We start from the raw sequence: 12206 nt of genomic DNA, 5'->3' as shown, positions 1-12206 counted from the left end.
GTCTCCCAGCAGATGTCTGGGTAGTTTAGGTCCCCCATGACTACCGCTTCTTTAGCTTTTATGGTCTCTGAGAGCTGCCTCAAGAGCCCCGCATCTATTTCTTCCCCTTGATGTGGGGGTCTGTAGCAGACCCCTACTACCAAATCCCTTTCTCCTTGCCCCCCATGTAGCCTAACCCACAATCCTTCTACTTCCTCATCCTTGGATTCCGTCTTGATAAGGGTTGACGTATATTGCTCATTGACATAGAACGCAACCCCTCCCCCTTTTTTCCCCACCCTGTCCTTTCTGTACAATCTATAACCCTCAATATGTACTGCCCAGTCGTGGGACAAATCCCACCAGGTTTCCGTTAGCCCTACTAAGTCATAGGTGTTTTGTGCAAGCAGGAGCGCTAGTTCATCCTGCTTGTTTTCCATGCTCCTAGCATTAGTATATAGGCACTTGAGCCCTGGGACTAAAGCTGGAGTTTCTTGGTTAGAGGGTCTGGCCCCTCTGCTCAGGGTCAGACTGATGGGCATATTTGGGGTCAAGAAGGAATGTTTCCCTATGGTCAGATTGGTATGGACTGTGGGGTGTTTTGCCCCTTCCTCTAGTGGGGGCATGGCCCTCTACCTGAGATGTCTTTCGCGTATATTGACAACATTTCATGGGATCAGGACACTGACTGCTGTGTTTCCCCTACTTTACCTTTAGCAGGTTAGGTTTTTAGGTCTGTGTTGTATCAGGATTGATAGTCTTATGTAGAATTTAGATTATGGATTATATAATATGGTTTGGATAGGGAAGGTCCTGCCTGAGGCAGGAGGTTGGACTAGATGACCCTTGGAGGTCCCTTCCAGCCCTAGTTTTCTCTAATTCCAATTTTTACTGGTAGCAGACTAACATGATCTGGTTCAAATTTAGCTTATTTCAAGATATGTGACATATTATTTGAAGGATTGAGAGATGATTTATGATTTTTTTAACTTTGGTTTAATCAATGAGTATTTCCCCCTTATATCCAAAAGCTTGTGTCCTGAAACAGTATGTTTCCGATACCTTGAAAAGAGAAAATAAATATCATCTACCCCAGAATATTTTTATAGCGTAGTATTGCTGCTCACATGTGAATCCCAGCCATTATTTTCACATTGTGTCCAAGATTAATTAAAGCTCAGTTTTAATATTTTTTTCTGAATTATAGCTCAGTTTTAGAGCATAAGCAAAGGTGACAGGTTTTCCTGTAAACTTTATTTTATATCTTGACACCATATATCAAAAAAGGTAAATAATCAACCAGAGAATTTATTGCTAGAATGGCAATTTGTTTTGGGTTGCCTAATGATACAGCTTAAAAGCATATGGGAGAAAATGACATAACTGCAATAAACGAGTGAATATTGTAGTCATGGCGGGTTAATCAAACAAGTACATACAGATTTATTTGGGTGCCCTTTTCATCCTGGATGTGCAGAAAAATCATGCAAGAGTGGACCTGGGGAATTTTAACACGAAGTGCAGTGTTAGTTTAATCCAAGCATGTCAAACTTGTCATGCCTTCTGGGCCAGTTGAGTGGCACTGAATGATGTGCAGGGTTAATCCAGTGTACACAGTGTGCAGTGTGTTGGTGCATTCCAAGACCCATGGGTCATATCTCTGACATCTCCATTTTAACTCAATTGCTAGCTTTTAGGGATTGGTATAAGACCTCCTTGGTGGAAGCAGGTTGTCCTACCATGGGATTTCTTTCATCTTCCTCTGAAACTTATGGTGTTGAACACTATCTAAGTTGTAGTACTGAGCCAGGTAGGTGTGAGGTTCAGCATTAAGTCTGTTACCCCAGACCTGGAGGGACCATTTCTAAATTTAAAAGAATAGTTTAATATCAATGCTTTTTTCATCATTGACATACCTACTGAGACTACTGATAAGAATGCCAAGAAACACCAATCAGGCTGGTGACTGTTTATGTACTGGATATGGGCACTTGTCTGTGGGACTTAGACAGAAGCCAGCATATTTATTTTATGTAACAAATTATTTTAATAACTGCATAGCAGTGAAGAGAACTGTGTGTGATCATGCAATAATAGGGAAATAATTTGGGTGCAAGCTCTGTTTACTGTAATGCATTTGTACACCCCTGAAGCAAAGGTGTGCTACAAGGTTTGACAGGGTCCAGATAGATTAGCAATTTCTGTACAGCAGAGAACTGGAAATTATCAAATATGTACCTGGGTAGAATTGTGTGGAAAAACCTTGTGCTGTATTGTCTCTAAATTATGCCTTGTTAAAGTGCATTCCACTTTAGGAGCTGTGGATATTCTTTTTGAATTGATTCTAAGAATAAGGGTACCTGCAACTGCTTTTAGTAATTCATTTTTGTTGACATATTTAAACACATGCACAAATACTTAATTTACTTTAAGGATACAAGTTATTTACTGAGTTACTGAAAATTACTTCTCTATTCCATTGCCACTGCCCTGATCAAACAGTCTAGGTGATTATGGATATACAGTCCTAGGATAAATATTAAAATCCAGATGTAAGAAAAAATAAACTGCTTTGGGTATCCTGATTATAAATTGTGATTTAGTATATTTATAAGAATGTGAAATGTTTACAAACTGTAACTTGATGTTTCACAAGACAGCTTTTTATCAGAAAAATATTTTCATAAAAACAACAGAGTGGCCATCAATCCTTTATGACAAAATTTATCAGAGAATCTGATTTAAATGGTCAAGTTCCAATTAGCTTGCATATATAGTACAGTAAAAATTAACTTACTATATTAAGATCTTGAGATCCTGTCCATGTGTACATTTCACTACAGGTACACACATGCTCATGTAAACAGGCTTTTTGTTTTAAGAGCATCTGGTGCAGTGCATAGGCACCTTGCGCTGCCTCATGCAGTGTAGTGAAGGTATAAATCATACTGCATGCTTCCTGCCCTTCAGTTCCTCTCATAGTTAGCTCCAGGCAGAGCTGCTGCTTGCTGCATAGACTTCAGGTTTTTTGCAGTAAAGCCATTTTCTGTCTGTTCTTACTTTGTTACTTTTTCCTTATTTTATTACTTTGTCCATGTAGTTTCCTCATTTACTTCATTTTTTTGTTGTTGGCTGAAGGAAATCAGAAAGCTTTGAGAAGACTAAACTATAAAAACTACATGGCTGAGGCTGAAGCTGAAGCTCCATTTTTTTTGTCTTGATCAGTGGATCTCATTGTTTCTGGTAAAGCATGGCCTTTCAAGTTTTCCAGGGTTTAAGCTCTGACCATCATGTGACAGGTCTTGTGACATGTCAGGTGTCTCTGCTACCTGGACAAGCACATATTCCTGAAAGGCTTGACATCTGTATATCTTTAACTTCCCAGATTGTGAAGTCATGTTTAACATTTACCTGCATGTTAAAATGCTTGGGACCAGCCCTCCCCTTGTACCCAGCTCGGTTATTCTAGACTGCCTTCTGGAAGGGAAACAACGAGCTATCTCCAAGCTCTATCAGGGTCTCAGCCCATTACCTATCTATGGAAGGTCAGTTGTTTCTTATCAGGAGCTTTGATGTTCATCAAGGGCCTAATATGTTTTTTTTTTTTCCTGTTGAATATCCAGTCTTCAGGATTTTGCCAGGCCCTGTAGGGCCCTGCTGTTTCATACAGTGGCAATCTCCTCATTCTTCCTTATGTCCATAAAAACAAGCTTATAAGTAGCTGTCACTTTAATCAAGAGGATGGGAGGTTTCCATTTCCTTTGCATACTGCATTCTACCCAGACAAGTTTTTTTTCAAGGCACGTTATAAGTTCCTGCCAAAAGTGGTTATGGAGTTCTCTCTGAGTCAGCAGATGCATCTGATGGTATTTTACCCAAAACCTCAAATCTTCATAGCAGAGGCATTATTGCACATGTTGGATGTTAGGAGGGCTTTTGCCTTTTATCTGCAGGGAAACCAAGCTTTTCAGGAGATCTCCATAGCCAGAGAGAACGATAAGAGTACAGCAATTTCTATTATGATCTTGGTGGATCTTAACTTTGAAATTGTGAGTGCGGCATCCTCAGTGATAGTCAGAACCATACTCTACCATTGCTTAGCAACAACAGTGGCCTATTTCATGAGTATTTCCATTCCAGACATTTGGAACTCCAGCTCTGTCTTCACCAAGTATTATGCCATTGCTGAAGCATCCAGATGGCACCCTGCAATGTTCCTTCAATCAGTTTCAACTAGCATTCAAGGTATTTCCTCCATGTGAACAAGGCAAGCTTGAGAGTGAAATGTATATGTGGACATGTACTAGGAGGAGAAAGATGTTATTTGCTATAGTAACCAGAGTTCTTCAATAGGTGTTGTCTATATTTACATTATCATCCTGTTCTCCCACCCATCTTTGAAAGGTGCGCGGTGGGATTCTGTGGTTGAGAGGAAACAAAAATGCTCACTGCCCTTATGTCTTCAGTGGAGAGTATGAGAAAAAGCAGGATGCAGGGGGATTAAATGAAAGCCTGTGCTGAAGCATGTAAGGAATGTGCTGTGGGCAAAGCTTCTTGAAAAGCACCAGCTAGTAACCAGCCTCTCTTTTTTTCCTATGGATGCCTAATAGCTACAGGCAGTATACATTACATGTGTTCAGCTCAAGAAACAACTTCTCTGAGAAATATCTTTGTAACATGAAATATCATTCTATATTAAAAATTAAACAAAGCCTTTGTTTCAACTACCAGCCATTCTTTCATGAATTATGTAAATTATGTGCATGATTCTGAATTTAAGGACTTCCAGATTTAAAATGTTTTTAAATGTCTAATCCAGCCCCAAACCAATTTCAGATTTATTTTAGGAATTCTCTCTTCTTAGTGTAGTAGCTAATAAATTAGATTTATGTTGTTTTTGTGAAACATTTTAGACATTTTAAGATGATCTACAACTTTTTCAGATACTTTGGAAGTCCTTTGCATTTCACTTGCCTTTGAAATTTAACAGTCAGCTTCACTAGATAATTTCAATTATCTCAGCTTTATATTTGGCTTGTTATCATCACCCTTTCCTCTCCATTTAACTAGGTAAGTAACATTCCTTGCCGTACAAATGAATCTAGTTATACTTGGCTATTGCAGCTCTATTTATAAAACACTAAAGATTAGTAAGTCTTGTGTAAATATATTTAAGATGAAAATCTGCCCTATTGGAATCAATAGAAGTCTTGCCGTCAAGTCAATGGACCTAGAATTTCATGATTTTATTTTCTAACTATTTAAGTTTAAAAATACTTGCCCAGCATCTCCCTCAAACTGTATGTGAAGAAAGTTGCTTACTTATTAGTAGCCTAATATGCACCATCTGTCCCCCATTGTCATCCCCCTTCCCCCCACCATAGGTATTTTTCTGTGGTGATCTTTGTCATTGCCACATCAGAATTTTTTTTCTAGCACTGTCTCATTTTTACAAAAAAAAAAAGGGGGGGGGGGGGGAAACCCAAAATTACCAACAAAATTTTTTTTTCTCACCCTTTCTTTTTTTTAAAAAAAAAAAAAGGGGGGGGGGGGTGAAACCCAAAATTACTGATTTTGAAACAGATGTCGGGATTGGGGGCAGTTTGGCAGGATCAAGACTGCTTCCCAGGATCGGAGTGCCAGGTCCACAGGAGGGGTTTGTTGGGAGTGGGAGTGGAGGGTGTTAACAGGACAGTTCACCACTTAGATTGACCTAACCAAAGGAAAAAGAGCACCTCAATCATTGGCTGTTCTACATTAGGAACTTCTTGTACTACATACCATTAAATCTGCTTAATTAATCGTTGGGATAATTTCTCACCTTGTTCTTATCAATTAGTAAGGTCTGCAGGTGGGTGAACTAAGTCTGTACGTACCCACAGTAGTTTTCATACATGCAAATTACTATGGGTACATTAATTTCAAATCCATTTACAGTATTTCAAAGTTGGTATTTTTTGGTCACCTGTGTTTTGCATTAACAAGGCTTTCCTGGTCCAACGGACTAGCAAGCAGCTTCACATCATAAAGTAGCTGTATTTAGAATTATTCATATTGTAAAGCATGCAAAAGTCTATCCTGTTGACTAGGGAGTGACAATAGCTTCAAAGTATCTGATACTTTGAACTACCCAATATCTATCTAATGAAGCTTTCCTGTATAACAAGTAGTGCTACTAATGGAAAATAATGATGCATAATTCTCAGGCTAGCTTTTCTTTTCTAAATGTAATTTAATTTAAATATTAAATGGTAACTTGCGGTTATTTGACAATTTGTTGCTGGTTAGGATGATTTGGCTGCCAACTATTATAGGTCTTTATTCATGATTTTGGTTTAGAATATGTCAGTTATTAGGCACAAGTCAGAAGAAATCATTTTCTATGTTAGCTGGTCCATTGTTCTAATGTTAAATTGTTTCCACTCTAGAGAACTTCTATTGTTGTTGTTGCTATACCTCCCATGTTAAATTTCGTCTTTCTTTTGTTGTTTACTATATGATACCACCACACGGTCTCCCTGATGAACGGTATTGAGACCTCTTAATGGTTTCCCCACTTTCCCAAACTGAAGGAATTTCACAGAAAAATCTCTTTGCTTTAAGATTTTGCAAATGTCCTCCATTATGCCACTTTTAGAATGGCTTTCCTTTACTGTTTAATTACTGAACTTTCTAAGTTGTTTTCAAATGTATTAGACTACAATTACTCATAGAGATTTCAGGAGCATGATACTTATGAAAAGAGCAATAAGGAAGTCATTATTATCAGGAGTTCCTTGTCTCCAAGACTAATAGTGCCTCAGTGCGGTTGGTGAAGTTAGGTGCAGTGGGCACACGAATGACTGCAGGCCTCTTGACTCTGCACCCTGAGTACTCTGTATTGCCTAACTCTCCGCGTCATTCAACATATGAACAGGTCTGTTGCTATTGTACATTAGAGCTCAGATTACATAGATCCAGGGTGCTTCACGGCCCATTTAACTGACATCAGGTTGCCAAAGTAAGGATGAGCTACTCATCTGTTTGGTACAGTTTTTTTGTTTTACTCCACTGTGCTGTAACTTGAGAGCGATCTGATGCAGCTCACTGAAGAAGTGGTACCCTTTGGAATAAAAGCTGCAGCAAATGATTGAAGCACCCTTCTGGCCCTACAAAGCTATTGGCTGTGGCTGTCTAGCCTCACTTACTTCACAGATCTTCATCTGGTGAGGAACCTAACCCTGAGGAAAATCCAGGTTCTGCTGTACTTTTCCTCACTTTGATGCTTTATTGCTACTTCTTTGCAGCTAAGAAGCGAAAAGGGTTACCCAGTGGGTTGCGCTTGATCAAGTATACCTTTAAGAGGTCCTTGCTCAATTACACTTCCTTCTTCTTTGCTTCAGTTCACCACAGGATGGCTCCTTGGGTCTCTTTCATCTAGCCAAGCAATGTGTCTGGCCTATTAGAACTGGGCTTTCATTATTAATTCCTTGCTAGACATACAGTCAGCATGACACAGGACCTCAGACACTGGTCATCATCTTGTACCACCTCGTTTGGAATAGACTATGAAGGTGCCCCTGGTGGAGCATCTCCAGGTGACAGATAGACTATAAGAATATTGAAGGCTTGAAATCAAGGCTATAGTTGGGAAAATAAGCGGGGATGAAACAATAGGTTTGAAGTCCAGAGCATCCCAACATGTGATAACCTAGGTTCCTGAGTTTTTCTCCTTAAGAAACATAGGAGGCTTACATCTCCAAGTGGATTAGTATTGTATTTTCCATATCGAATCAGCCAAGATGCTGTGGTAGTAGGTCCCTGATAAATTATTAAAGAATGAATACATTAGAAATAAAGTCAAAACAACTGTGAGAAGGATACATTTGAAATACTACACATAATATTGATAATGCATTTGAAATTATTTTGATAATAAATGAATGAATACATTTCATGAAAGAAAGCTTTTCTTTCCCCTTGGTGCAACACAGTTTGTGTTATTCTGGAATATATTGTTGATGTCAGCAGCAAAGCTTACTTCTTGTTTTGGGAGAGAGAGTTGGTTAATTATGAAAAACATAGACATTCCAAATTAATTCCTTTGTTTCAGGTACTGTTGTATTTAAAATTAGAGGTCAAAAGAGTAATTTTTCCTAAAGGTAACATTGTAAATTTTACCTAATGAGATGCTTCTACTTCCAACTGTCAAGCCTAGGGAATGCATAAGTTTGTGTCTTCCCAGAAATGATCCTTAAGGCATGTATACTTTTAGATAGAGCTTATGTCAAAATAGCAGGGGATTAAGGTCTTCCTAATAGCAAGCTCTCTTTAGATGCTTTGTTTATGAATTCAAAGGGTTTTTTAAATTTGATTTGTCTACATTATAAACTCTAAGCTAGAAGTGTTGGCAACTTCTTGGTCCAGTCCTGCTGTTAAGAACACATGCACTGCAGGTTGAGGGGAAGGTCTGTCCCATGGGGCCAGATGCATTTGACACCAAGAGCAATACCACTCATGTTGGGTGTTGTTTTTTGAGACAGTTGACGTTTATCAGACTGTTGATGCCTTGCAGGACACAGATTGATGTCGTGAAAACCCTTAAATCTAATTGTTGGTTTTTGCACTACTGTGATGCTGTGGAGGTTTAAGTTGTAAGGACCAGAGCAGAATACTGAAATGCAAGCTTTTTGATACTGTAAAAACAGTGTTTTAATTGATTTGATTGGGATTGTGTAAAGCTTTAAACCTAAAGTTTGAGGTCCAAGTTACTTGGCACTGTCTCTTGTCAAGTCTGTCATAGATTTATGGGAGAAGCAAAAGGTTTTCTTTTGGTGCCATCTGTTGGACCAATTTGGCCTTTCCTGCCCAAGTGCAGGGTGGCTGGACCCGATGTTCTGTAAGGTCCCTTCCAGCCCTGAACAACTATGAAACTATGAAGCAGCTTTATATGTCATTATCTCTTGTATTTCCACTATTTTCTATATCTCTGGTAAGGTTACAGGGCAGCTAAACATAACAGTGGGAACCCTGTGCTGGTTATTTTATGGAGTAGATTCAGCATCCAGAAGATAGCCTATAAAAACAGTAAAATGGTAAAAAGAGTTATTCAGAATAATTTTTACCTTTCATAACCCTATCTCAAACAGGGTCAGCTTATTCATTTGGTGAACTGGGCCAGGGCTGCCAGCTATGAACTGTATCATATACCTAAGTGTGTGACAGTAACATCACATACAGACTGCAGAATGTCAGGAGAACTCTGCCTGCCATCTGAAAAAATACATCAGGATTTGAACACAGCAGAATGTGTTGCATGTTACCAGATAGACAGTTAAATCAGGAGGCTGTCAGACAACCACTGTTCAGAGCAGTAGGGGCAGAAGTATTTTGAGTCTATTAGTTTCCATTTTAATGGGAGCTACACTTGCAAATCAAAGGGAAAATGGATCATTTCTGTTGTGTAGCTCACAGAATGGTGCAGTTTTACTATTGTGGCTCTAACTGTACTTTGTTAGCAGACAGCGTGATTTAGTGCACAGCACACTTTACTGAAATTTATGACATCTGCAATCTAAGATACTAGTCTGCTGGGTACCCATGACAAGTCACTTTGCCCCATGCTTCAGCTTTTCTGTCAGTGAAGCAATAATAATGGGTCTGTCCTTTTTTAAAACAGTTTGAGCGCTGCAGACCTAAAACTGTAGTATAATTTGCATAGAGATTTTTGGCCTCTGCCTGAGAGAGAATGTTTGGTGTTTGATTCTATTTTTTCTGTATGCTGGGCTTGTTTTATGGTTGTATTGGTTTGGTTTCTTTTACTTTGGTGCCTCCTACATGTGTTCTACATATTGGAGAAATAAGAATGTTCAGTAGATATTTTATGCTCGTAACGAGACTGAAATATTTCGTATTTTAGTGCATTGCGGTCCACCCTAATTTTTCTTTTTTTTTTTTTTTTTTATTGTAGATTAGGGAATACAATGGACAGATTCAGGGGGTTACCAGCATTGGATTTGCATCCTTGACGTTTGATGGAACCCCAGGAGCAGCAATCATTCCTCGAACCTCTAGTAAATTGTACACTTTCACAGATGAAGAACAAAAAACAATAGAAGAACTACGTGTTTGGGGAGCCAGTAATCTTTCCATCTCTGGGCCAGCAGTGAAATTGTCTGGTGTTCAGCCAAAGCTGTATTTTGACCTCACTTGCCAACTTATAGGGAAAGCAGAAATGGATGGATCTTCCTTTCTTCTCAAGGTGGATTTTTAAATATTTAAGTATTAGGTTATTTATTTATTATATTCTCTATCAAGGCATCCCATTGGAATGTCTGCAGGATTTAACTGAATACAATGTGTAGCACACTTTGTCGAATAAGAATGAATGGATTCATTATGCTATATTTTTGATGGATTTCAGGTGCCCTTTAGTTATGCATAAGTCCTTTGGTGCTTCTATAAAGAAACAAAATGCAAAGTGTTACACTGCAGGAAAGCAGTTTCTGGGGACTAATCCTTAATATCATCTAAATAAAAGGGGATTTATGTAATTTTCCCAGATTAGCAAACTGTTACAGTGGACAGATTTTATCCTGAAATTCCTCTGTCTCTTCATTGGCAATCATGAGTTGATGCTTAAAATATTAAAAGTGATGGGAAAAATATTAAAAGTCTGATGCTTTTCATCTCAGTATTTCTGTTTCTGTATGGTAGCACCAGGAAACAATTGTCTTTAACCAAGTTTAATGTTTTTAGGCAAGTAGCAAATTTGTGCATTATTCCTTTTGTTAAAGTAGCAAAGATGTTCTCATGCAGAACATTATTTACACTATATAGAAAAGAACGTTATTTAAACTGCATCCTATAATATGCCCTACAGCTCTTACAAACATTTTAATTCAAATGAATGGATGTCAAACAGAGCCGATTAAAATGTATTTCAGCACTTCATGAACTGTAGGTAAAATGTTCATTGCTCATTACCTCAATAAGTGCAAATTCATGCTGAGAAATCTTTTATAAGGGCATACACAAGTGATTCTTGAAGTATCATCTTTGCTTCACTTTCTGTTGTTTGTTGCAAGTTTGAGTCTTGTTTTTTGTCAGTTTTATGTAATTCAATGAACAGCTTTGAGGGGGAAAATAACTGATGGACTTGTAAAGATAAAAAAAAAAAACTGAAGAAGCCAGAGCATGGTAGACCAGTTTATTACACTAATAACCGTAACCTTGACAATGTCATTTTTGCTAGGAATACCATAAAAATATTAACTACGTAAAAAATATTGAAATTTAGAGGTCAGACAAACTTAGGAAATCAAGGACATATTGAATGTTATTATGGCATCATTTATCCATTCCTTTTTTCCCAGGTGACACACTGTTTCTGATTTTATATCAAATACTACAAGAATTATAATAGCTTTGGTTGTTCTTTAAGTGTCTATAAAACTACCCTTCTCTTGATTATGTTTTTGCTCTTGTTAAAGGACAGTAATTAATTTTGCTGTTTGGTGATCTGAAACAGACCAGCTTCTCAGTGGTTGCATATGTATATCTAAGTATATATGTTTAAATATATGTTAACCACGGACAGGCATTTCACTAGTAGTGCTAAATATGTCCTTTCAGCTCTGCAAGAATCAAGAACAAAGCATTTCACAGGACTAGGGAGGGAGCATAGCAAAAGTATCAGGAAATGCTACAGGCATTGGCAAATCTAGGATTTTGAAAAGGGGGAGTTATTTGATGTGCATTGTCCCATTTAACTTAGCACCTATTTTTCTCCAGGTAAAAAAGAAAATAGAAGCTTCACTAATATGCTAGGGGGGCCAGGAGTATATTATTCAGTTTAACATCAAAGTAAAAACAAATGTAACTTCATTGGAAGTTTGAATGAGTTAAAAATTGGAATGAGTTAAAAACAGTCTGCAGGGCTGTGAAATACAAGCTATATTACCAGGAGCAGCTAACAGGCAGCAGGACTGCAGAAGAAAGACTAACTTGATTAGTGGAATATCAAGACCATTAAATGGAGAGGGTCATTAACACCTATAGAATAAAGAGTTTAGAAGGAGCCAGGTAGATCGGGGTAGGCAACGGTTTTTGGCTGGAGTGCCAAAAAACCCACAATGCCTGCCTTGGAAGGTGCCGGAGTGCCGGCATGCCAGAAAAACAGGTTCTGGGTAGCTGCTGATAGCCACAGAGCCCGGGCTGCTTGCAGCAGGGCTTCCATCCTCCCAGCC

General features: G+C 38.4%; 1 protein-coding gene across 2 annotated transcripts in view; it reads left to right on the top strand.

Annotated features, from left to right (window-relative positions):
• POT1 (protection of telomeres 1) overlaps positions 1–12206 on the top strand; it is a 179171-nt gene that overhangs the window by 97804 nt on the left and 69161 nt on the right. For both annotated transcript variants that reach the window (XM_025205167.1, XM_006024524.3), the window contains one exon: positions 9929–10219. In XM_025205167.1, coding sequence (XP_025060952.1) covers positions 9929–10219 — 291 coding nt within the window. The remainder of the gene's footprint in view (positions 1–9928; positions 10220–12206) is intronic.

Source organism: Alligator sinensis, unplaced genomic scaffold (assembly GCF_000455745.1).
Source record: "Alligator sinensis unplaced genomic scaffold, ASM45574v1 scaffold574_1, whole genome shotgun sequence".
NCBI lineage: Eukaryota > Metazoa > Chordata > Crocodylia > Alligatoridae > Alligator > Alligator sinensis.
The sequence above is the reverse complement of the archived record's forward strand: the minus strand, read 5'-3'. Positions and strand labels throughout refer to the sequence as shown.